This window comes from Eschrichtius robustus, chromosome 6 (genome assembly GCF_028021215.1).
Source record: "Eschrichtius robustus isolate mEscRob2 chromosome 6, mEscRob2.pri, whole genome shotgun sequence".
Taxonomy (NCBI): Eukaryota; Metazoa; Chordata; class Mammalia; order Artiodactyla; family Eschrichtiidae; genus Eschrichtius; species Eschrichtius robustus.
Window position 1 is genome coordinate 143767972 of NC_090829.1, and position 26615 is coordinate 143794586.

Consider the following 26615-nt stretch of genomic DNA (forward strand, 5'->3'; position numbering starts at 1 on the left):
AATTCAATAAAGACTTTAAAAATGGTCCACATCAAAAAAAAATTTTTTTTTAAATTTCATTTCTTTTTATTACTGAGTAGTGTCCCGTTATACAAATACACTATCCATCTTCTTGTTTATGGACCTTTGGGTTGGCTATTTTGGCTATTATGAATTCAGCTGCTAGGAACATGCAAGAACACATCTCTGTGTGGATATCTTGGTTTTTCATGTATCTCAGGTAAATGTCTAGTGTGAAATTGCTGGGTCTAGGGTAAGGGTGTTTAGTTTTATAGGAAACTTCTAGACTTTTTCCTAAGTGGTCTCACCATTTGGGGCTTCTACCAACCAGGCTTGCGAGGCCCGGTCGCTCCACAGCCTTGTCAGCATTTTGTGTTGTGTTTTTAAACGTTTAGCCACTCTGGAGGGCAACTTCAGTGACCTTTCAAAGCCCCCAACGTCATATTCTATTTTGTTTCCATCCATCTTTGAAGGCCTGTTCAATTTTATCCAGATCATTAGATCCGGAGCCGGTTCTCCAAAACTGTGTAGAGCCTAAAATTTGTCTTTTCTGCCTCCGAGACCCCCGGCTGGCCCTGCTCTGCTGCTGGGCACAGGGAATTGGGCTTGTCACCTCTCCCACAGTGCCCAGGAAAGGGGCAGGGCCCAGGGGGTCACATCGCCACATGAATGAGTTTGTCATCGGCTTACCTCTCTCAGGAGGAGAGCAGCCAGTGCTTTGGGCAGATCTTTGTTAATTCTCCGTTTGACACAGAAGGAAACTGAGGCCCAGGTGGCAGAGCTGCTGGGCAGCCCCACAAAGGCTCCAGCTTAGCTGATTTCAGATCCCAGCTTCTCCCGCAGGACCGTGCGGCCTCTACCAGCTATTCTTGTACGTCCTCTGGCCTTGAAGCCCCCTGGGTTGGGGTCTTTACAGAGAACTCCACCTCCCACTATCACTCGGCCCTCAACACCCCTCCAGGCAGAGTGGTAACATCCTGCAGAAGATGTCGGAGAGGTGCCCAGGGCTACTCTTGACCTTGGTGAGCGAAGTCCAGGCAGAAGGCCCCCATGGCTGGTGTGTGGGTTGGTGACTTGGGTTCAGGGGAAGAACACTTTCTGTGTTGACTTTGGCCCCAGATGGCCCCGGGGCCCTTGTTGCATTCTCTGTGGCTCTGGCGTGAATGCGATGGTGCTATGGGGACAGAGTCTGGGAACATCTCAGCCCACAGGGCCCACCCAGGCAGCAGTGCAGGCCGTGATGCCCGGCAGGCATGGTCCCTTTCCCAGGCCCAGGGTGGAGCTCTCCTTCCCGAAAGCCAGAGTGGCCCCAGAGGATGTCTTTGGTCTCTGGATGTTCTTAGGTGACCCAAGTTCAGATTGTCCTTCTGTTGCTGTTCTCTCTCCCCAAAGCTCCCTCCTACTCGGTGACAAACCCACTTCTCCTTTCAGGGACTTTCCTGTGGATCAGTGCTGCTGCCCCGGGCAAGGGCTCAGCGCATCCGAGCAGCACGGGGCCTGCCTGCAATGCTCCAGCTCGGAGGACCTTACGTGGCCTGCAGTCTGCTTGAATGCTCCCAGTGTCGGGGAGCTCATTCCCATTCCAGGCAGCCATGTGCCCAGCTCTAACCAGGAGAAATCTCTGCCTGAACTGAGCCGAAACCCACCTGGGGATAACCTCCAGCCATTGTCCCTTGTCTTAATATTTGGCTTTCTACCAAACAAATACGTGCTGCTTCTCCATGACAGATGTCCAAACGTTTGACATTAGCCATCATGCCTGCCTTCGGTCTTTACTGGGGGAACTATTTCCACATGTGGGCACCACACCTGTTCTGCCCACACCTGGCCCCCTCCCTAGCGAGTCCATATTCCATCCGTCTTTTCTTCTCCTGCAGAGATGTCAGTTAATTAGTGGTGGGCCCTATGCATCCAGGAAGATCTGGATTCCAGCTGGTGTTGGCTAGAGGGGAGACAGGCCGGGACTGGGGGTCCAGGGTGAAGTGGACCCGGCCTGGCCGTGCGCTTGCCCCGCACCACGTGGGTGGAATGATTGGCGGGGGGCAAGCGTTGTGAGCCTGGGCCGGCAGGAGGATGCCTGAGAGCTCGGAATTGGGGGAGGACGCCCAAGAAAGGGTAGAGTGAGACTTTAGTGCCTGCCTCACAGCCCTGCCCTGGGCATCCCAGAGCCATCCTGGAACAGGATGGAACAACCCAGAATGCAGCTGGGGCAGGACGTCTCCCTGCTTGGGACCTTCTGTCTGGGGAACGCAGGGAGCAGGGCTGAGGGGGCTGACACCGCGTGGAAGGGGCCTCTTTCCACACCACCGCCTCTCCTTAGCCTCTGGGGTTTCGGATCACTGGACTGTGGGTGGGTCTCACTGGGGTTCCTCCCCACCGGCAGAGATAGGGCCCAAGGGCAAAGTCACAGGTGTCCCTGCTGGAGCTCCAAGCGCGTGAGTGCAAGTCCAAGGCCAGGGCTGGACTCACTAACCCAGGGCAGTAGGGGCGGCAACGCGGGGAACAGAGCGAGCGTGAAGGAAGGTGGCCCTCACCCCGACGCCGCAGCTGTCTCGCTGGGACTTTTCTCCCTCCTCCCTCCCTCCTTCCCTCCCTTCCACTCTTCCTTCTGTCCTTCCATTCTTCTAAAAAAGGGTATTTCCAAGAGGATAAATCGGATGATCAAAAGACCATTTTATTTCTATTTTACAAAAATTGGGAAAAGGAGAATTCGAAATTATTGTGCATTGCTGGGTTTCAGCTCTGCAGGGCCCAGGTGGGTGTGGCAGGGCCCCTCAGTAGACAGATGGATGTGAGGGTCCTTCATGGTTGTCGGTCCGGTTTAAACTCCTTTGCCTGTGCACGGCCAGGCCTATCCCGGTGGGTCCTGCACCCCCTACCTGGCCACTCTGCCTCTCTCGGGCGCTTAGTGACACAATGCCGTTCTTCTCCTGGTTCGTAGGCCAGGGGAGAGGAGATACCTCAGCCTGGAAGCAGAGTCAGAGCTTGATTTCGGAATCCTTCCCTCCATCCTCTGCTCCCATCACTGCGTGACCAACGGTTTCTGTGTCTAATTTTCTCAGAATAGTTTGTGAAACCTTGAGGGCAAACCACTTAAAAATTCTGCACCAGTTCTGTGTCCAGAGGCATCATCTATTGTGAGCAAAGGTATCTCAGCAGGAAAATCATTCCCTTCCTCGTGGTTTGCCTCTGAGCAAGCATGAAACAGGCATCTACGTGGACATATATACACTACCAAATGTAAAACCAATAGCTAGTGGGAAGCAGCCGCACAGCACAGGGAGGTCAGCTCGATGCTTTGTGACCACCTAGAGGGGTGGGATAGGGAGGGTGGGAGGGAAATGCAAGAGGGAGGAGATATGGGGATATATGTATATGTATAGCTGATTCACTTTGTTATACAGCAGAAACTAACACACCAGCAAGCAAAGACGAGGGGTGGGACCTGCCTGAGTCCTGTGGGAGCCTTTAATCCCTTTCATTTGTAATAGCGTCCTGGGCTGCTGCAACAACTTAGCACAAAGTTTGTGGCTTAAAACAACAGAAATGCATTGTCTTGCAGCGTGGAGGCCAAAAGCCGGAAATCAAGGTGTCAGCAGGGCTGCGCTCCCTCTGCAGGCTCGCGGCGAGAATTCACCTGCCTCTTCCAGTTCCTGCGTTGCTGCCGTCCTTGGTGTTCCTGGGCCTGGAGATGTATCACTCCAATCTCTGTCTCCTTTGGGTGTCCTCTTCTGTCTCTTAGAAGGACAGGCTCATTGGATTCAGGGCCCACCCTGATCCAGCATGACCTCGTTCTCTGTCTTTACCTTAATTCCATCTGCAAAGACCCTATTTCCAGAAGAGTCACATTCTGAGGTTCTGAGTGGACACGAATTTTTTTGGGGGGGACACTGGTCTACCCACTGCATCTACCACCCTTGCTTGTCACCTTTCCCTTCTCAGGTGCCCCCCACTTGCTCTTTTCCCTTCCAACACTGTTGAGATCCAAGAGACGGTTGCCCCCCAAACATTGCACGTATCATTTCTCCCTAATTTGTTCAGCAGACTCCCTGGGTGTCGTGCTGGAAACGCTGCGTTGTCTGTTTCCTTCTGGGATGGAAAACTGCTCTCCGTGGCCCCACCAGTCAGCGAGACATTCCAGGCCAGTCTTTCCGTTTGGGCTTTCTCATCTGTCTGTCTCTTATTTATACAAGCCCCAAACCACCGAACGCTGTGGGGCAAACACTCATTCATTTACTCTGCAAATGCTGGGCGCAGAATTCCAGGTCCTCCCTCCCCCAGAAAAGCCTCAGCAAAGCACCGCCACACTGGTGGACTTTCTTCGCATACTTTGAGGTTTTCAGAAAGGGTATGTTTTTCTTAACATCACTTCCAGTGTATCTCTTAACAACAACAACAAGAAAACCTCCCAACTTTCGGAAAATAGAAAAGAAGTTACTCATCTGGAAGGAAGTTCCAGAAGTTCCATTCCAGTTCCAGTTTGGTAATGGGTTCCAGTTTAAGAACCCATTACCAAACCCTCAGGGTGATTGTGCTGGCCTGGCTGTCCAGCCCTTAGGAAGGCATCATCCAGCCTCAGGGCTGAGTGCCCAGCAGAGGTTTCTGCGTTATGCTGTGCGTCTCTTCCAGGTTCAAATACCGGCCAAGATTTTCCAGAGGGTCTTCTTTGTCCTGTGGTGCAATACTCAGAGTCTTTTCTTGGTCAGTGATTTGTGAAGTGGTCTGATTTAAAGGGAGCCTCCCCCCATGAGAATTTTAAACACGTAATAATATTAAATTTAGATATATTTCTAAGACCACACGCACGATTGGGCATCAGTTTCTCATCTGGGAAGGTCCTCCTCTCACTCTTGGACTCTCTTCTCCAGGAAATAAGTGAAGAAAGCTGCCAAAAGTGATCTTTCCCCAATTTGTAATCTCCGTGGGAAAGGGGACCCTACCAGCCCGAGCCCGATCACCAGAATGCAGCATTTTCCTGAAGGTCTGAACACCGGAGTGGTCTGGATTACTCTGGGGGGCAAGGCTGTGGCTCTGTTAGAGTCTGTTGACCTGAAAATAAGGTGCCCTCAAGGCGGAGGGTGGGGGAAGCTGGCCATGGGGACCTCTGTTCCTTGTGCTTGTCTTGGTGACCCGCTAATGTGCATGTGGGCTAACCCAAGGCCATTCACTTAATAAGAACTTATTGAGCACCTACTGTATGCCAGGCACTGGGCTGGGTACCAGGAGGAGGTTGTCTTAGCCATGATCCCTCCCGTTGGTCTGCCCACCGTCCATCAGGAGAGGAGACCTTTATTCACATGGGTATAAGGGACAAAGGGGCCAAAAACTTCAGAAGGAAGAGAGATGGGAGAGGGGGAGGGCAGGAGGTTACAAGGAGGAATTAGTATTTGAGCTGGTGCTGATTGGACCAATATTTGTTCCCTTGTTGGTCCAACCCTGACCTGATGGCCCTGGTGTCCTTCCCGAGCATCAGCCCCTCAGGCCGGGCCCCAGTTGTGGTGCCTGACCTTGACTTCCAGCCCCAGGCTGGCTTGGACCCTGGACCCAGTTCCTGCTGCTCAGCTCAGCCTCTGTTTGTGCCTTGGTCCTGTGGTCTGTTCAGGGTCCCTCCCCATCCCAAGATGGCCCTGGGCATTGCCCTTTGGGGATCAGGAGTTTGTGGCCCAGGGCCAGCCCTGCCACCACTGGTGGACCTCCCTGAGGCCGGCCAGCTGACCCCTGCCCTGGCTCCCTGTCTGTGGCATCCGTGTGCCCACGATCCATGCTGTCCTGGCTGCCACAGTGTCACCTGCTTGCCCTAACCCTGACCGACTACTGACGCGGCCGGGCTGAGCACCCACACCTGCACCGCTAGTGGGGACAGCTTCCCCAGCACAGCCAGCTCCCAGAGGGTCCACCTCCAGGCCAGGCCCTCACTGCCTGCCTGTCTGTCCCCAGACCACCAGTGGCAAGGAGTCCATGTGTCCAGTGGGTCTCACGCATGCATGGACGTGACTGCAGCTGACGTTGCACTGCCCTTTCCTGCCCAAGGTCATCTCAAGGTCACTCTTGGTCTCCACCTTCACGAGGGGCTGGCAGGCACAAGAGCCTTGATGAAACATTAGTCACACGCTAGGATCTCTAGCTCGTAGGGCCACCCGTGAGGAGGTGCATTGTCCCCGTGCCTTCCAAGGCTGCTCCGAAAGCAGTGGAGAGGGAGGGATGGAGCCGGATACGTGGGGTCCGAAAGCCCAGGGCAAGCTCTTCCTCCTCTTCCTCCCTGGCGGCCAATGGGTCCCTCTCGCTCCGTATCATGCTCCCCAGAGCTGAGTGCCTGTTCACCCCCAGCTGAAGCCACCCCCTCGGGAAGGGAGCCTTGCCCTGCGGCTGTAAGCGTGGAGATGGTGCTCTTGGGTGTGACCCTGGTGGGGTGGATGGGGTGAGGTGCTGGAGCCCCAGCTGCCTCTGCAGGTTCACCAGCGCCAGCGTCTCCTTGTCACAGTGCTCTAGATTCGGCATTCCAGGGCTTAACAGCCCTCATTATCTGACCCACATACCTCCTGCTGAAACTGACGTCGACCTCCTGTGACTTGGCCCTGAGTGACACCGAGGCCCTGTCATCGCATACCCCGTGGAGGTCGGCACCTTGCTCCCAGGTGGAGGTGACACCGGGATGCTTTCCCTGGCACTCTGCCTCAATACCCACTTCAAGAGAGGCACGGCCCTCGGATGCCACGCTGTCCTGGGCTGTGGCCTGAAAGATGGCATGATGTGACGGGCTGGGGCCGCATCTGGCCCTTCTGAGCCCCGGGGCCCTCCCCTCCACCAGTTCCTTGGAGGAACCGAGCTCCCGACCCCAGAGCCTCTGCAGGTAGTGCCTCAACCTCCAGTTCTCAGCTTTCTCCAGGGGCCCCGTTGTCAGGATATAATTAGTTGTGAAATTATATTTAATGTCAGACTTCTCCATTGTATTTTGTGTGATTTCTAGGGCCACCGTAACAAAGCACCACAAACTGAGGGGCTTAAAGCAACAGAAATTTGTTCTCTCACGGCCCAGGAGGCAGAAGTCCAGAATCTAGGAGTCGGCAGGGCTGTGTCCCCTTCTGCGGTGGCCGGCGGTCCCCAGTGTCCCTTGACCTGCAGCTGTCCCCAACCTCGGTCTCCATCATCACACGGCCTCTGTGAGTCTGTATCCAAATTTCCCTCCTGAGAAGACACCGAGCATATTGGATTTAGGGTCCACCCTAAGCCAGGATAACCTCATCATAACTAAACTACAACTGCAAAGACCTCTTTTCCCACGTACTGGGGGTAGGGCTTGAACATATCTTTTTTGGGAACACGATTTAACCCACAGCAGACTTCAAGGCTTTCTGGGTCCGGGTCAGCCCTGTCCACTGCTGAGTCCCCAGGTGGCCCTGGAAGGCACCACGGGGATGTGTGTGGAATGAATGGACGGACAGACAGAGAGCTGATTGCAAACAGCTTGCGGATGAAAAGGACAGACATCCCAGAGGAGTCTGATTTGTGCAGGCAAGCTCTCTCTCTCTTCCTCTCCTTTCTTGTATGTTTGATTCTTCTCAAATGTGAATTCTCAGTGTCAAAGCCTCCCCTCCTCCTTTCTCACTTCCTGTTTCCTGCCCCTCCTTGGAGCTGTTTCAGAATCAGACTGTCAGGACTGGACATGCCCACGGAAGCAAGAGCAGCAATGGCGCTTTCTCCTGGGCTCTGGCTCCGCACTTGTCCCCAGCAGCTTCCTGTGTCACCTTGGAAACGGCTGGCTCTTGGTTGTGATGTGGACCCGCCTTGCTCCCTCGGAGGCCAGGCAACCCCTTCTCGTGTCCTCTTGTTTCCACTTGTCTGCAGGCAAAATCCCACCCAGGGCGCCTCGCGAGACCCCTCAGGCTGTGGTCTTGGGGGCTTTCTCTTCCCCCGAGAGGCTCTGAGCTCATCTCTGACCTCATCTCAGAAAACCAGCAAGACCCACAGTGCTGGGTGGCTACCGTCATCAACATTGTTGCTAGCTTCTTGATGCACTTAGTCAGCTAGGACCACAGACTGCATGACTTAAACAACAGACATTTACTTTCTCACAGTTCTGGAGGCCGGAAGTCCACCATCAGGGTCCAGCAGGGTAGGCGTCTGGTGAGGGCTCTTCTTAGCTTGGAGACTGCTCCCTTCTCGCTGTGTCCTCGCGTGGCAGAAAGAGAGAGAGGGAGAGGGCTCTGGGGTCTCCTCTGATAACGGCACTAACCCTATCAGATCAGGGCCCCATCCTTTCGACCTCATTTAACCTTAATTATATACTTCCTTCCTTCAGATAGAGCCACAGTGGGCTTCAACCTGTGAATTCTGAGGAGAAAAACATTCAGTACACAACATGCACGCCAGTTTTTTCAGGACGAATCTCCCTTTTCCTTGTGAAGCACAAAGAGAAATGCTGTTGTGTACTGCTGGCTGAGGCCGTGACAGGCAGAGAGGCAGAGGGGGCTAGGTCCGGGCTGGGGCCCTGGATGCCCTGATGCTGGGTGCTGGGTGTTCTGACGCAGCTCTGCTAAGGCCCCAGTGCTGAACCCCAGGACTGTCCATCAGGATAAAGGCCTCAGGACGAAAACAGCACTCTCTGGAAACCACTCACTGTAGGCAGTACAAGAAACAGACGATGTGAGAGAATTTCCAAGTGAAAGTGAGGGAAGGTTTGCAAAGAAGCCAGGCAGGGCCAGTGCCGAGTGCGGACAACAAAGTGTGGGCCGCTGGTGAGTCGTCCCTGCAGGGGAGTCACCCAGATGTGGCTGAGACAATACAGCCCAAGCCCGTGCACGGCTCCCTTGCACCAGAGGATGGAAAAGGTGCTTTCCTAGTGGGATGAAGGCGTTATAGACCCATTTGATCACGGCTGGCAGAGCAAGACTGTGGGCTGGGCTGTCAGCGGGAAATGCCCAGGGATGAGACTTATCAGTCACCTCTGGAGACATTTCCCGAAGCTGCAGAAAGCCCCCATGCCTGGAAGGCACAGAACCTGACTGTGTTACTTTAGGTTGATGCCTACACTTCCTGAAAGAATGAGCGTACCTGTCGCTCACAGACCCCACGTGTATCAAATGTCTCTCATTGTTCACCCCAAATAAACTCTGCTGGAAGAGGGGTGGGGCTCGTGGGGGTGAACAAGAGGGGAGGTGGGCAGAGGGCAGGGGGTGGAGGGAAGAGTGCCAGCTGGGGGTTCAAAGGAAAGGTGGGTGAGGCTCCGCCTCTGGCGTGTGAGTGTCCTGGGGGGACTGGGGCTCCCTAAAACAACTGAACATTATTTTCTCACAGTCCTGGAGGCCAGAAGTCTGAAACCAAGGTGTCAGCTGCGTGGTTCCTTCTGGAGGCTCAGACGGAGACTCCTTCCCTGTCTCCTCCTGTTTCTGGTGCGGCCGCCAACGCTTGGCGTCCCTCAGCTTGTGGACACATCACTCCAGTCTCTGTCTTGGTTACATCTGCAAAGACTCTATTTCCAAATAAAGTCAGATTCACAGGGACCGGGGTTTAAGACTTGGACGTATCTTTTGACATACGATTCAGCCCATTACACGTGGTCACCTTGTCCAAGGGCATCTCACTTCCGTTTCCTCATTGGCAAACCACACTGGGTCTGGACTGGACAAGAAGTTGTCCACCTTGCTGCCCCTTGAACGCCACCCCCCACACCAGGTGCCTTAAAGAAAAGAGGGTCCTGCCCCTCCCCCAGAGGTCCTAAGCTCTTTCCTCAGCTAGGGTGGGGACTGGTATTTCTTAATGAGATTCCCAGTAGTCGACAAACTCATCCTGGTTTTCACGGGACTTCCCTGGGGTTCGCAGTGAAAGTCCCACATCCTGAGAAGTACCTCAACCCCGGCAAACCAGGACGGTGGGTTACTCCATCCCTAGGGCGGGCGGGGGTGAAAGCCACCGGAATTGACCCCTCTGAGGAGGGGCAGTGAGGCAGCCGCCGGGGACGTCACCCCACCTGCCACTTGCTTGCTCCTTCCCTCTGCCTCAGTGGTGGCTTTGCCCAAAGCAGAAGGTGTAGCACACCTGCCTCCAGGTGCTGCAGTTGAAGCTGGATGTCCATTTAGAGGCAGCCGGCGGGACCAGAACGTGCTCTGGGCACAGGTGACCTTGTCCCTGGGCGGCCCCTCTCCCTACACCTCCTCACCTCCTAGAGTTTCGGGCGCCTCTTCTGTGTGTCTGTCACTGTGTGTGTGTCTGTGTGTCTGTGTATGTCTGTGTGCGTGTGCCCCGTTGGGAGGAATTTAGCTGCAAGGGAGGGGCTGATCCACACAGGACTGCGTCCTCAGAGGTTTAGAGAGATTTGGTGGGGGTGCTCAAGCTTTTGTGTGCCCCTGAGGGATCTGAGCCCCTGGGGACCCACCCCGAACAGCCTGAGAAGTTTGGGGCGAGGCTAGGAGGCGCCTGCACTTCCCTTAAGCCCGTCTGCAGGATTCGGATGTGGGTGGTCCTCACTCCCCCCCGGGAAACGTGGCTTTAGGTAATCGGTGTGACAGAGGGCAGCCTGGACTGGGTCAGAAGCTGGGCCAGATTGCTTAGGGTGTCTTCCAAATACAACATTTTTACAACTTCATCATGGCCGTCCATCATGGCTAGTGTCCCTGGAAATAACCCCTTAGAGACGGGGGTGCCTCCCCAACTCCAGCATGGCCTCACCAACTGGCAACGAGCAGAGCAGTCTCCAGACTCCACGCTGTCCCCGTCCAGAGCCCCCCAGTTCCCCTGTGCCCCACGGCAGTTCTCACCTCCATCCCCACACCTCTGCCACCCAAGCCTCTTCTTGCATCCTCCCCTGCCCCCGCCCCCCGCCGGGCCAGGTAAGGCAGGCCCCGCACGGCCCCTCCCACCCGCCCCTCTTGGATGGCGGTCGCCAGGGCTGCCCATGGAGCAGGATTCTGGGCAGCAGGCTGTGAGCAAGGCTGCCTGTGCCATCCCTGGCCCAGACAACACCTGGAGCCCCGCAATGGCCCTGCACGCCTGTCCCCTGGGACACAATGCCACGTCCCAGGATGGCGCTGGGCACGTATACATCCTGGCCTGCAGGGTAACAACAGATGTGATTTTGTAGAGGGGTCTGTTGACCCACTGTTCATAGGGCCACAGAACTCAGAACCAGCGATGAGAAATGCCCTTGGGAGGCCACCTAGTTCAATCTCGTCCTCTTCCAGAGGAGGAAGTGGGCAGAGCTTGGCCCAGACTCTGTCACCAACGGCAGAGAGCATAGGTCGGGTCCGCGGAGACACCGGTTCCAGGGTCGGGGAGCTCAACCTCATCCTGCGTGTTTGTGCGTGTGTGTGAGCGTGCAGAGGTGTGTGTCTGTACACATGTGAGCATCTGATTGTGCAAGCCTGCAAGTGTTGTGAGTCTGTCTACACACACGTGTGAGTTCACGGACACATGCACGTGTGCGTGTGAGTGTGGATGTGTGTGAGCGATTGTGCATAGGTGAGTGAGTGTGTGAGTGTGCACATATGACTGCAGCCTTGTGTGAGTGTGTGAATGTGCCTGTATGTGTGTATACATATAAGTGTGAGTGTGAATGTGTCTGCACACATCAGTGTGAGTTTGTGAGTGTGAATGAGTGTGTGTGTATCTTTAGGTCTAGCCCGGCACCCTGCCGGCTTCCCCCAGTTCCCCAGTTCTTGGACACGGTGTAAGCAAGATGCTGGATTTTCTGTCCCAAAAGAGGGACCCGGGGGCTCTTTGCTGGATGGACCCGTGGCCAGACGCACCCAGACATGACGTCCTGAAGGGACATCCTTCTCCCCGCTGGTTAGAGTGGACGGTTATTTCTCCTCAAAGCATGTGCATGGAAAAGTCAAATGTGGAAAATCCCTGTGGCCGTCATGCAGAAAAAATACGCTGCAGGGAAACACCTCGCTGTGGATGAACTGGAAACAACCCGCACGCTTACCCTTTCTATGCCCGTAGGATATGAACGGGAGGGTGAGAGAGGACAGAGCTAGGAATAGGCTGCCAATTTCGAGGGTTTATTTTTTAAAATCATATGAGTTTCGATATAAAGAGAAAGCATGATGTGACAACATTTTATGGACACTTTCCAAATAGCAGGAAGCGCCCAGCTGGTAAAATGTCTTGACTTCGCTCCCCTCTCTTGGAGCTGTGGCCAGACAGGGAGTGGAGTGGAGTGTGAAGAACGTGGGCTTCGGGACTGAATGTCACTCATTGGCTGTGTGGCCCCTCAGACCCTCCGTTTCTTTATCTGCACAACGGGGATAAGGGACTTACTTCGTAGGGTGTTTCTGAAGATGAGAAAAAAATGGTGCGTGCACAGGGCCAATTTTGAGTTTTAAAATATAACATTATCTTTGATTCCACCTTCATATTTTATAGAAGTGCTCATATGTTATAGTAGCAAAAGCTCTAAGAGATGATAGCATACTGTCATACAGATTCATCTCACATTTTAAATGTTCATATTTCCCTTAATTATAATACTTTTCCGATTTATTCTGTTAGAGCTAGTTAAATTTTATTTTTTTGAATATTATACTATAGCTTTAACATGTTTTCTTTTCTTATTGACACTTTTTTTTTTTTTTTTAACCTCCTATACAGCAGCAGAGTTTATGAGTCAATCCTGTAGTACTGTTTTTCTATAAAGGGTACTGTCTCCCAGGAGACTTGCACTAAGCCCCTTAGCTGCGTGATTATTTCCAGCTCCCTTTTTTTTGTCTTCTTGTCCTGGCATCTGTGATCTAGTCATTAACAAGGCAAATGCAGCAGTTAATCATCTCAGAAATTAATCTCCCGAGAATAAAAGACGTACTGATGTCCTTTGGGAGTTAGGCTGGAAGGGCCCTTCTGGCAGAACTGTTTTGTATTTTGAACACAAGGGAATTATCCCTCTGAAACATGTAGCCAAGATGGAGCTTTGTTACCCTACTTGAAAGTTTTCTCAGTAGAACTAATGAGACCTTCATCTAATGTCAATAATTGTGCCTAGTCTAATGTTAAAAATTGTACCAAACAATGAAAGACAACCCAACAGAGGAATAAGGACGTGTCATCAACTAGGAAGTATTTGATACGAAATTTAAAAATCCAGTTCACACAACACACGATGGTTGTGGAAATAAAACATAAATCAGCTATCATTCTGTCATCCCTCACCGTGTTTTCGTCCTCTGGTCCTTTCTGGGTTGGGCCCAATTTTATAGAATGGTAGAGTTGTTGTCTTTTTGGGGACAGAGCTGCAAGAGGTGCTGTTTTGATTTCACGTGGTGAGGAGCCGTTTCCATGCCGCTAAACGTCTTCATGGGGAGCACGTCTGGGTGATACTACATCCAGATGCTCTATAACAACTTACTCTCCCCTCCTCCCCCGAAGGCTCACTTCCACGCTTTGCCGGTTTAAATTCCGGCAAGTAATGAACCTCTCTGAGACTGCAGCTTCATGGCCCTCAGACCAAGCCTCGGGAAGGGATCACTGGGTCATAGGAACATTTTTATGGCTTTGATCTGTTCTGTCCAATTGTGTGAAGGATGCTTTTCTGAATCTGATGTACCACTTTGATTTGCTGCTGTTTTCTCCTGCCAGTTTGGGACGATAAGGTAAGAGAATACTTTGGACTTGATGGAGGGAGTCAGATTCGGGTCTGAAATGTGTTTTCTGCGTAACAACGAGATGGGACCCAGAGATGCAGCCTGGCAGTTGGGTACTCACCTTTCCTGAAAGATGCCATCTGCCTGGAGGGAGAATGGGCTGTGACACGCAGGTGCCCCGAGGGACACTGCTGCGGCAGTGGCGGGTGTTTACGAGCAGGCATAAGGGAACGCTCCTGGCGAGTGCACCCTCTGAAGCCACTGCCACTGTCGGCGGCGCAGGGAAGGGAAAGGCCCTTTCTCTGGGTCCAGGTGGCCCAGGCCCCTTTGTGCTGCCGCTCGGGACAGGCCAGAGCCACTGCCACCGCCCGACCATGTTCAGGACCCTTGTGCGGGCGCTGCTGGTTCTGGTCACCGCCGTGGGCCCGAGCCAGGCCAGTGGCTTCACAGGTGAGGGGTCCGGGCTCTGTGCGGGGATGCCGGAGGGGCGATGGGCTGGGAGTGGGTCCCTTGAAGACGGCAACCCTGCCGAGAGCTGGGCAGGCAAAGATGCACCTGCTTTGAGAGGCAGTGTCTGTCCCTTCTTGGCCATACTTTTTCATAACCACAAAAGAGGTGGTGGGAATGCTTCTGAATCACCTGGGGCTTGGTGGGGTTCAAATGTGGATTCTGAGTCAGTAGATCTGGGAGGGGCCCGGAACTCTGCATTTCTGCCGGTGGTACAGATGTTACAGGCCCGCTGGCCACGCTGAGAGTAACACATTCTTGGAGAGTCAGAATCGAACCCTCTGGAACCATGGCCCATTAGTCTTCAACTTACAGATAAGGAGAGGGAGACCCAGAGTGGCCAGGGCCACACAGCCGGCAGAGGGCAAAGACTTCCACCAGGGCTACCCCTGCCTTTGACCCTGGCTCAGACCTCCTTTGCCCGCCAGAGAGGGGGGATCACTAAGTGGGGCTTCCCACTCACCTTGGGCTCTGCCAGCCCCGTTTCCTCAGCAAGTGAGGATGCGAGTGGCCCATGGGGGACCTGAGGGACCAAGCACATGTCCAAGGCCTTTGAGAGACACATGTCAGCTGCTAAAAACACGTTGGATTTCTGAAGCCCCAGATTTCAGAGAATTGAGATTGCAAACCTTTACATCATCTTCCTCTAGAAATCCATCTTATTCTGTTGGGAATTCAAACAGAGCCACTCTGTTTCTACCATCGGCTTCAGTTTTGTACTAATTTAAACATTTTTCACCCATGGGCAGGATTCTGTGATTTTTTTTTTTTTAATGAATTGTGATTAAAAAAAAAAACAACTTGATATTTCCTTTGGAATGAGTACTATGCAAACCATACAGTTCAGTGGCAGAACGAACGAATGGGAATGTCTGGAAGCCAGAGGAGGTCTTAGGAGGCATTTCATGTGCGGGAGGACCCCGCAGGAGCGCTAGGTGGTCCGTCAGGGCTGCACATCTGTTTGCTCCCAGGTACCACATGCTCCGGTACAGGCGTGATTTCATTTAATTCTCCTACAACCTCAGGCACAGCTATGATTTTACAAATGACAAGGCTGGGGCACCGAGAGGGCATGAAACATGCTCAGAATCACACGGCTGGTATTAGTGAAGCTGGTGTGAATGCAGTTCTGACCCCAGAACCCACCAGAGCATTAAGATTTTCTACCTCTGGGATTAGAACCCAGGACCCCTGCCTCCTGTGCTCTTGAAAGGATTTGTTGAACAGCAGGGTCTCCTAAGAGGTTTCTACTGCGAGCTCTGCCAAGAAGCCAGGCCTGGGGAGGATTTGGTGGCCTCTCATAGAATGTGAAAAACAGAACATGGAGATCCAAGTGCAGTTTCGCTTGGAAGAAGGAGCGTGTGCGCGTGTGTGCACACGTGTGCATGTTCTCGCGAACACATGTACGGCGCCATCGCTCAACTAGTGAGCGCGTTTCACTGTGGCGTCTTCTCCAGCCCCTCATCCCAGTCACCTCTAAGCTCTGGCCTCGGAAGCCGCCTTCTCCTGCCCTACCCGGCCCAGCCAAGGGCCTCTTGTTCCCTCCCAAAGCTTCCTGGGACCCACCCTTTGGTGAATACAGGCCGGGTCTACTCCCAGAGGCCCTGCCACCCCAGGGGAGGCCACTACGTGGCTTGGGAGTGGGCTCGCTCTGGGGCGGTGGGCTTCAGCACCCGATTCTGCCCAGAGTAAGGCTGCAGGCTCTCCCAGCAGCCTGGGCGTGAGGGCTGGCTTGGCCCCATTTCTTCCTGGGGGTCACCAGCCCCCAAGTCTCGCTTTCTGCATGCTTGTGAGGGACCCTGAGGCCAAAGGTGGAAATCTTCAGGAGTGCTGTCCTGGGGGTGGGGATGAAGATGATTTCTCCTGCGCCCTCTGAGTTTCGCCCCAGAAATCCACCTTCTCACTGAAGGGTTTACACTACAACATGCACCCCCTACCCAGCGGCTGTAGAGTCTTGTAAAGCTTAGAGCTCAGAGCTTGAGTATCGGAAAACGTGAATTACATTCAAAGCATTCATTCATCCTTCACTGACAGCTCAGGAACGCAGCAAGTCACGCTGGCCGCAGATGTGGGAGGCACCCCACGGCCCTCCTGTCAGTTCCCTGGGGCTGCCTCGGCAAAGTCCCACAGGCTGGGGGGCTTAGTGGTAGAGATTTATTTCTTCACAGTCTGGAGGCCAGAGGTTCAAGGTCAAGGTGTTGGCAGGGTTGGTTCCTCCTGAGGCTGGGAGGGAGAATCTGTCCCAGACACACCTCTCCCCAGCTTCTGGTGGTTTGGGCTGCTGCCGATTTTAGCGACCCCTGGCTTGTAGATGCATCACCTTGATCTCTGCCTTCGTCTCCTATTGCATTTCCCTGTGTGCATTCCTGTCTCTGTGTCCAAATTTTCCCTCTTATAAGGGATGCCAGTCATACTGGATCAGGGGCCACCCTACACCAATATCACCTCATCTTAACCAATTATGTCTGCAAAAACCCTTTTTCCAAGTACAGTCACATTCTGCGGTACTGGGGTTTAGAACTTCAACATATGAATTTGGGGTGGGACATATTTCAGCCCTCAAACGGTCCCTGCTCTGTGAGGCAATAGAGGCTCCCCGGGCAGATGGGATACCCCAGGACCCCGTGGCAGGTGGTCCACGACATAGGGGTCTGAGGCTGATGAAGGTAGTAGGTGATATGGGGTCTCAAGAACCAAGTGATAAAGCTGATAAAGACCACGGACACCTGTGCCCAGGAACCAGGCTCCAGGTGAGAGACACCTAGGGCCTGAAAAGGCCAGCTGGATGTCCCACCTTGGGCCCTGTGCCCTCATCTCCCGCTGACCACAGCAACGGTCGGACTGAACTTTACCATCTATGAACTTCTCACGTGTATTTGACTTGTGTGTTTATCTTTCATCTCATTCCAAAAAAGGGTGTCACTGCCAGCGTGCCCAGCGCTTAGTGGGCCTTCACTATGTATTCACTGAGGGAACCGCTGTGTATTCACGTCGCACGTGACAGCCCTTACTGTGGAGATACGAGGTGTGCGCAGGGCTCTCCAGCCCGCAGAGTCAGAGAACACGCAGCAGAGCCCAGGACACGAGCCCCAGAAGCTTGGTTTCTCTGTGTCCCCTGCAGCGTACCGTCAGATCCCTGGGTGCGGGGAGCAGGGGTCGGGCTGGGGTGGCATCTCCTGCTCTGTGGAGGAGGATTTCTCAGCAAGCAGGTGTCATGCTGCATCCCTTGAGTCTCTGCTACTGTATCGCCTTCTCGGATACGGGCCGGTGGGTAGATGCCAAGGGGTCCGCCGTGTGTGGGCGTCTTGTTTCACCTGCTCTTGCAGAAGCAGAGGACTTGCAGAGAACCCCTCAGATTGGTTTGATTCTGGCATTTTCCCCTCTCGTTTCTCCATCCTCCTCCCTCCCTCGTAGAAAAAGGCCTCTCCCTGCTGAGCTACCAGCTGTGCAACTACAGCGTGAGCCAGAACTTCCAGAGCGTGGAGGCAGTACACACGTCCCGCCTGACCTACGTTCCCTGCGGCTGGTGGGTCCCCTGGCGGCGCTGCCCCAAGACCGTCTCCCGGACCCAGTACGTGGTGGTGGAGGTTCCTAAGTGGAGGAACGTGACCGACTGCTGTGAGGGCTACGAGCAGCTGGGCCTCTACTGCGTCCCGCGTGAGTCCTGCCCGGTCTCGGGATAGTCACTCTTCACGGCCCCTGAGCTGACTAGATCCTTCTGGAACACTGGTTCTCAGCCTCAAGTGTGCAGCAGGGTCATCCAGGGGGCCAGTCTAAGCACCGGTCACTGGCCTCACCCCAGATTTCAGGTCCAGCGGGGCAGGGGTGAAGCACAAGTTCCCAGGTGACGGTGGTGCTACCGGCCCAAGCCCTGCCCTGGAACCTCTGTTTTGGGCGGTGGCTCTCAGACCCGGCTGCACACCGAAGTCCCCGGGGCAGCTTTAAAAACGATGACGCCTGGGTCCCCCTTCAGGCACTCTGATGGATTCAGTCCGGGGCATAGCTTGGGCCCGGGGATATTTCTTAAAGCTCCCCTAGCAATTCTAACAGGCAGCTGAGTTTGAGAACCGGCACCGTGATCTCTTCTGTATTGGCAGCCAGCCTTTTCATTCTGAAGGCTGTGAAACCCTAGTCTGAACCCCAACCTGTGAAAGAGATGGAAAGGATCCCCTAGGGGCCCCCCTAACTGTCCAGAGGTCCCCAAGGCCTCTTACTCCCACCGTGTGGTTCAAAAGACGCTTGGGGCGGCGACCAGCACTGCTGAGGCTGTCCCAGGCTGCGCCTGAGGCCGGGCGGACGGGGCTGTGTGGGGTTCAGGGCTCAGCCTCTCGACACGGAGGGAACTTTCCAGAAGGCCTCTTCCGGGGGCAAGGGTGCAGGCATGTGCATGTGTGAATGCGTGGGGGGGTTGGTGATCGTTTGAATCAGTTTCAGAGCTGAGATGAGTTTCTGAACAGGCAGGAGGCCCGCCTACACCCACCCCGTGGTGGAGGGGAAGTGGGAGGGGTGGCAATAGGGCGCCCTGAGACATGAGGCTGCCGCCTCCGAAATGCAGAAAGCACCAGCTCGCGGGGTGTGGGAGTGGCTCCCGTGACCCGTCCATCCCCGGGGTCCCGGGCAGCAGGACAGCCGCAGGCTAGGGCGTGGACGCCGCACACCAGGGGTGCCAGCCCCCCAGCCCCAGGGGCTGTCAGATGTAGAGTCTTGGGTCCCTCAGACCCTGCAGACGGGCTGGGCCTGCAGTTATCCTGAGCGCATCCTCGCTCAGCCTCCAAAGCCCGCGGAGGACGGGATGGCTGACATGTGCACTCATCCAGCCCAGAGGGCCAGGCCCAGAGATGACCGGACAGCTCAGGGATGAGCAGGTCACAGGAATACACCTCTTCTGGGAGTGTTAAAACGACACCACGGCCACCAATGCCGCCACCACCAATAAAAACCAGGAAGGGCCAGCTGGCCTCAGGTCCGCGGCTGGGTGCCTGTTGTGTATTCCCGCTGGTGCCCTGAAGGGACACTTGCAGGGGCGTGCTGGGTCTGAGGAGCCCCTTCCCATGGTGACCACGGCTCCCTGTCTGCCGCCCCCGTCTCCAAGGGCCCCATGCACAGCGGGAGCTGCCCCTGCCCTGGGAGCACGCTCTTCTGGGGCTATGGGGGTCCCGGGTCGGGGAGGCCTCAGGCGGGGCGCACGGCACTTGGTTTGGAGCATCAGATCCTGATAGAAGGAGGGGGCCGCCCTAGCCCACCCGCCTTCCCCCGCAGAGGCCACTTTCTCCCCACCTGCTGTCGGTCTGTCGTGGGGCTGGTGAGGTAACAGGTCCGGAGGGCCGGAGGGGCCCCCAGGAGAGGCTGAGCCCCCCAGCCCCGCCCAGCCCGAGCGGTCACCTTTCTGTGCGGCCTGCTGCCCTCCCCCCAGGAGAGAAGGCGGGAGGCACCTGCCTTCTGGGAAGCAGGGAAGCAGGGAAGCAAACTCGTCTTGCTTCCCAGGGAACCAGCCTCCCGTGGCACTCAGCCCCACTTTTAAAGTGTTAGCGCCTTTAAATAGGAGCTCGCCAGGCAGGAGAGGCCCAGAACATTCTAGCTAGAGTCTCGTGGGCAGATCTGCTCTGTGGAAGCGCAGGTCATGGGGCGGCCGGTGCTGGGCGGGGGGACGGGGTGGGAGGCGCTGGGGGCGAGGGGAGGAAGACTCACCCTGAAGGCCCCCAGGCCCGGCAGAGGGGGCTGAATTGGGGTGGGGTGGGGTGGGGTCCACAGTCCCCCCCGGGCCTTGGAAGGGTCACTCTGGAAGCAGCATGGAGGGGACACAGGCAGGAGCCCAGAAGGAAGGAGAGGAGAGAGGAAAAGGGGCCTGTAAAGGCCAGCAGGAGATTACTGGTCGCTACCAGAGGGGAGCAGACGGGGACACAGACCTGGGGAGGCGGGTGACTTGACCAGGATGGCACAGACCTGGACCCCCGTCGGATTCAGTTGGTGACGTTTGAGGAAGGGGCTCCGGCGCGCGTGGGAGGTGACAGGGAGGAGGAATATCGAGGCACAGAGCCCACCGGACACCTGCTCGGGGAGGTCCCGGCTTGCTGCCTGGGCCCCGCTTGGCACTGCAGCTGCTGCAGGACTGCCCTGTGACCGCCGGGGAGGGCATGCGGGGCTGCAGCGCTTGTTCCTGCGGCTTGGGAGGCCCCCAGTGAGCCTCTGTCTCCCCCCACCTCCGAGCTCAGGGACACCACGTGGGCAGCTGGAAAGTGCCTGGTCGGAAGTATTTACACCACGGGCACGGGAAGCTCAGCTTTCTCCACACCTTCCTGGCTCCTCGGATCAAAGCTGGTTCAGAGGTGCCTCATGACGGCCTGGCTCTTTGGACCCAGAAGTGAGAGGTCCCTGTAAGTGATGCGCTGAGACCCACTGGTCGATTGGCACAGAGGAGCCTGGGGCCACAGCCTGGATGTGGCAGCCTGGGCACCTGGGGAGGCGAGGCAGGCAGAAGGCACTCACCTCCGGGTCGCCCGGGGGTGGGATTTCTTACGTCTCAGCGACCTCAGCTCAGGGGTCTCATCCCCGGCAGCAGTGAAACCTCAGCTTTCCTTTCTTCTCTCTCCTCCCACTCAACAGTCAAGAACCCAAAAAAGGGAAGAGCATTACGAGAACACGTGATTTTTTTTTTTTTCAGCCTCGATGACTTTTTCAATTTTTTTAAGTCCCACATTTGGAAGGCCATGATAAGTCATACATGATTTTCTTTAAGTGTATTTTTAAAATACAAAAAAGAATACACAAGCAACGTAGAAAATTTGGAAACAAAGAAAAGGGAAATTGCCCATAAGTCTGCCCTCCCCCCGCCCCCCCGCCAACAACCCCCCTCCCGCAACAATAACCACCGTTAACAGTTTCTTCCAGTTTCATTCAGGGCAGACCTTTTACAGAAGGGTGGTCACCCTGTGGGAGATGTTTTGTAGCACACTTGTACCCCTTGGCAATTTATCTGGAACATCTTCCGAGTCAATAAATCGTGTTCTCCAGCGTGATTTAATGCCCACAAGGCACTACTTCACGGGGCTGGATCAGCACTGAGCAATCTCCTACCACTTAACATCTAGTGGTTTCCAATTTGTGGTTCTTATAAATAACGCTGCGATGAGTATCATATGGTGCAAACACTGCGGCACAAAAGTTGGAATATTTAGTCCGGACGGATTCCGCAGCGCAGAACCAAGCACCTCAGTGGACGCCCACCACCTGCAGCGACGCCCCGGTTCCCGCACGGCCCGTCTCCTCCGCACGCTTACCTGCGCGGCAAGCCCAGGACCCCGCTGCGCCCGGAGCCTACCCCAAGCTTCCCTTCTCCCAGGCCGATGGCCAGGGCCCCTTTGAGGAAAGAGAATTCCGAGGAAGGATTATTATCTGATTATTCCAGAGCGGATCCGATTCCCCAGCCCTAGAGAGTGCTCAGGGCTGTGGCTCAGACAGAAATCTCCGCCTTATCTCATTGAACCGTGACTCACCTGGGGTTGCCAGGCGCTGGGCAGTCCTGGGTCATTGTTTGTGTCGAGTTAGGGAAGGAGAAGAGGATTTTTGACTTTCTACCAAGTTGGAACTGTTTACTGTTCTCTCTGGCTCTCCGTAAGCTGGCCAGCCCTGGGGGATGGAGGGGGAACTCCCAGCAGCCTCCCTATTAACACGAACTTTAACTCGAAAGCACTTCTGTTGTGATCAGGCCACTGTTTTTGGAAGCCCGTTTTTCCTGGTGGCTATTTTCCTTTCATTTAGATAAACCTCTTGGTTTAGAATAGTTTTCGATTTCCAGACAAAGATTTGCAAAGGCAGTAGAGAGAGTCCCCCTTCACCCATCTCCCAGGGTCCCTAATGTTAGCTCTTACATTACCAGGGAGCATTTTCCCCAATAAGGACCAACGTGGGTGCATTACTGTTCAATTCTACTCCACACTTTATTTGGATTTCCCTTTTTTTCGCCTAATGTCATGTTTCAGTCCCAGGAGCCCATGATACATTTAGTCTCAGGTTTCTTAAGCACTGAGGTGGTTGGTTTTTAATGGGAGAGAAAGCAAAGTACTCCCAAATCCTTGGCTGGTGGCCCTCCAGGGGTCTCCGCATTTCCATCCCAGCACAGCCTCTCTCGGGCTGCACCACGTGCCTGCTCTTCATGCCCCCAAAGCTGTCCCTGCATGGCCGCCTCTCCAGGGCGTCAGACATCGGAATAGCCACCGGGACAGCTAGGAAGTGAGGAGGGGGCCAAGGACAGCATGGAGAGGAGAACGCTCTTGACAGTGACCGCCGAGCCCGGGCTCAGCTTCCGCGAGGAGAGAGCTGACGGGGACCCTGCGTGCATTTCAGCAGCTTTGCCTTTTCTCTTCTCCTCCTTGGCCGATGCAGCTGCCTTGGTGATGTGTTCCCAGCAGGAGGGGCCACCACCTTCTTTCTGGCTGTGGAGCATTCTGCAGAGACTCTGGGGAGCCCCAGAGGACCACCCTTAGGACCCCGGCCCCTCGGCTCTTCCTTTCCACCTGGCGACCCCACGCATCCTCCCAAGGGGCTGGCCCTCCCCAGCTCTGAGGGTGTGTTTCCAGAGCATGGCTGTCACGCCTTCTCTGACTTTGGTGGAGTCTGAGGAGCCCAGAGTGGCACTTCTAAATGTCACGTAGGACACAGAGCTTTACATGGATCTGGGCAGGAGGCAGATGGGTTTGAGTGACACCCAGTCAGGCCTGGAGCCCTCATCCCCGGGTGGGTGGCCGGAGCTCACACAATCCCTTCCTCGGACGTTGATGTTGGGGTCTTGCCTTCCTTGTGCTCCCTCCCTGCTGCCCTCAGCCCCCGGACGCTCACGGCTGCCCAGCTTCCTGCATCCCATGCTGCCCTGAGCTCCATCCACCGCCGGGCGTGCACAGACCCGCAGGCTCTCGCGGGGTCAGCCCTGCCGCCCTGATGCCCAGCCACCGAGTGAGTGTCCGGCAGCATCAGCTGGCACCCTGGCCACCTCCCTGCAGAGAGCAGCACACCCGCTTCCCCCGGGTTCCCGTTCTTCTCTCCCTCCTCTGTGCTTTCCCCTCCCCTGAATATCAGCACCCTGGCTCCCGGCTAGTCCCCCTAGGAGCCCCCGGATTCTCAGGTAGTTCCTGCCTTTCTCAGATCTCTGAAAGCTCTTTGCTTTAGAAGCCCACGCCTTCGCCAGCCCTCACCACATCTGGCTGCACATCCCCTGTCGTCTTTGCCTCCTGCAGGCTCCTGTCTGCACGTCTGCATCGTCTGCCCGGAGCTGCGTCCCACCGAGCACGTTGTGAGGGCTGGCCCTGGAGGTGTGAAGCCCACAGCCCCACTGACTGACCTCAGCGGACCTCCCGGGAGTTGACCAGGGGAGGGGACAGGGCCTCGCTGCCCCCCATCTCCATGTGCACCTCCAGAAAGCGTGGCAAGCTTCACATCTGCACGGCCAAACCCTGGCTCCACCCGAGGCCGTTCTTCCTGCAGCTTCTCCTGGAAGTGGTGCCAAGTGGATGCCCAGGCCTGAAGCCTTGGAACCATCTTGAAGCTTCTCTTTCTTTTGCACCCTGTCCTGTCTGTCAGCACATCCCGCGGGCATTGCCAGCTACAGACACTCAGGATCTGAGGCTTCCCGCTGTTTCCACCCATCACCCTGGTCCAGCCTCCGCCAGCTCTCGCCTGGACCATCACAACAGGCTCTCGACAGGCGGCTGTCTACCCCAGCTGCCAGAGCGCAGCAGGGATGAGCAAGTCAGGCTGCCCTCAGGGCAGCTGTGGACGCAGGACAGGGAAGGCAAGGAGCAGAGGAAGGGGGCGATTTCACGGCCTTGGCCATGGGGTCGGAAGGTGGTTCGTAAAACCCCAGGTACCTGGGGCTTTGCATATGGGGTGCGGCAGTTCCAGCCCCCAAGGGCCACCTGAGGGTCCTAGGAGATGGGGACACAGAGCTTGGCAGTGTGAGAGTCTGGGCAGGGCACCACAGTGTCCCCTTCACCACAGACCTGCCCCAAACCCCCAGGGCACCCACCTCAACACCGCGGGGGTCTTTCCGTGGCGCAGCCCACCTGCTCACCCACTACGCCCTCACCATCCCTGGGGGGCCTCCTTCTCACCTTTGGGGGGCCCAGCACATTCCCACTTCCCGGGCCTCAAGCTACAGGCTGTCCCCCCAGTGCCCCGGCCCCTGCAGAGACCCCTGTTCAGGGTGGCCTTCCCTGCCTACCTGCCCCTGGGCCCTGCCTTCTTCCCTGCAGCTCTCGTGCATCTGAGCTTTTGCAGGCCTATTGGCATATTGGTCTCTGTTCACCGGAATCTAAGTGTCCTGAGGCAGGGACTTTGCCTCTGGCCCACTGCTGGGTCCCAGGCACCTTGCTTTGTGTCTGGCACATAGTAGGTGCTCAGTAAATATTGAATGAGTGAGTGAGTGAGCTGTCAGGACACAGAGCAGCAAGGGGGCCTCTACGGGGGTGGTAGAGAGCCCTGTACATGGACTCCTGAGGCCTAGAGGAACAGGTCACCTGGGCCCCCAGCTTCCTGGGAGAAGCTGCCCTCCTCCCAGGAAAGACGGTCAGGCTACGTTAGAGTCAGAGCAAACGGCCTCGATGGCGGCTCTGCAGGACAGGACGAGGCCCTGCCCAGGCCTGGAGGTGGCCCTTGAGTGGGCTGCTCTGCGCGCCTCGGAACCGCAGACAGAGTCCAGTGTCAGGCGGCATCCAGACACAGCGCCACGCAGGCCATCAGGGATTCTACAGCCAATACCACTAATCGCTGCTCACTTGTCCCCCAGCCCTGAATCGGTCTGAGGAGTTCGCATCCAGACCCGGGATCTGCCCGGTGGTGAGGCCAGAAGCGTCTACCTCGCCGTGCACCCTGGATGCAGACTGTCCTGGTCTTCAGAAGTGCTGCCCTTCATCGGGGGTCCCCCGCTGCTCGGCCCCCGCTCCCCGAGGTAGGGCTGAGGCCTGATCTGGGAGAAGGTGCGGGGAGGAGTGGGTTTCTGGTAGCAGCAGCCCGGGTTTTATGGGGAGCCTGTAGCCTGTGCACGGGCCCATTTCACTCATCAAAATCTGGCCACTGAGGCCTCGGGGGAGAAGTGTGCTCCCAGCTGCCCTGACGAGGTTAGGCGTTCCTGGAAGAGAAGGGGCCCCAGTTTCCCAAGTTTGCCTGGGGAGGCCCTCAGAGCTCCCGGTGAGCTTGCTGGGAGCTGAGCTGTGTCAGAGCCGGGAGGTTGAGGGCTGTCTGCTTGTGCAGCCCCACGGGGACCCGAAATCCTTCCCAGGCCCCCGTCTGGCAAGTCAGTGCAGGCCCCCAGGAGAAGGGGTGGTCAAGGTTCAGAGCCAGGGAAACATATATAAATTGTATATATATATAATGTGCAATATACAATATATTATAAAACATGATATATTAGTATAATATATATCTTATTAGCATAGTATAAAGTAATAGTATACATAATGTAAATATTATGTTACATATAATATATAAAGATACTATTATACTGTATACATTACAGTATATATGTTATAAGTAATATACATCATGTTATCTAGTATACCTTGTGTACAATAATACATTCTACAGTATAAATAGGATCATATATAATATAAGAGAAGCGGGGGCAGGGGGTCGGGAGCGTGCCACCCCATTCCCCAGGGGCCTCCTGTGGCCCCAGCCTGTCTTGGGCCTGTGGCTCATCCCTGTGCCCTCGGGCAGCTCCAGAGAGGAAGCTGGCGAGTTTCTGGTACAATGTGACCGTCCTGGTGAAGATGGACTTCACGGAGCTCCAGCAGGTCGACCCTAGGCTCCTGGATCACATGAGGCTCCTGCACTCCATGGTAGGTGGCGGGGTGTCAGGAGGGGTTCCACAAGAGACCCCAACTGACTGGCTCTGAACCAAATGTGGATTCTTACTTAAAAACAGCTTGAAAGAGATATGCTTTTTGTGCAATAAAATGCACTCTCGGAAGGGTGCAGTTTGGTGTGTTTTGAGGTACATGGCGTGCAAGCCCTACCCCATCACGACGTGAAGCAGGCAACTCTTCTTCTTTTCAGGGTCTGTTGCTTAAGGCCCGGGTGCAGCCTTCCCAGGCCCCAGAGCTGTGCCCTTGAGCACCTCCCTCACGGATCCCTGAGTTCTGGTTCCCGCTTTAGGGAAGTCCCAGGAGTTCTGGAAGGTGCTGAGATGGGGACCTCTAGACTGGGCTCCTCCGCCTCGGCACTGTCGATGTTTGGGGCTGGATGGCTCTGTCATGGGACTGCCTGTCCCCACAGGATTTCGCAGCAGGCCTGGCTCTACACAAAAGAGGCCAGAAATGTGCCCAGCTGTGACAACCAAAACTGTCTCTAGATGTGGCCACAGGCCCCCCGAGGGGCAATGCCCGCACCCCACCCCCAGGGGGGAGCCCCAGCCTAGACACAGCTCACGCTTGCTGACGCCTCAGCAGCGCCTTCCAACCAGCAGGACGTCTTCACGCACTGGGAGTCGCCCCACCCCACCCAGGTCCTGGGAGCCCAGCTGGGGGCAGGCACTGCTCACCACCA

The 26615-nt window shown here is 55.6% G+C and overlaps 1 protein-coding gene across 1 annotated transcript in view; it reads left to right on the top strand.

Moving 5' to 3' along the window:
- Positions 1–13948: 13948 nt before the first annotated feature.
- Positions 13949–26615, top strand: part of UMODL1 (uromodulin like 1) — a 59827-nt gene continuing 47160 nt past the window's right edge. The window contains exons 1-4 of the mRNA XM_068545785.1: positions 13949–14024; positions 17496–17738; positions 24859–25020; positions 25788–25909. Of these exons, the coding sequence (XP_068401886.1) occupies positions 13949–14024; positions 17496–17738; positions 24859–25020; positions 25788–25909 (603 nt within the window). The remainder of the gene's footprint in view (positions 14025–17495; positions 17739–24858; positions 25021–25787; positions 25910–26615) is intronic.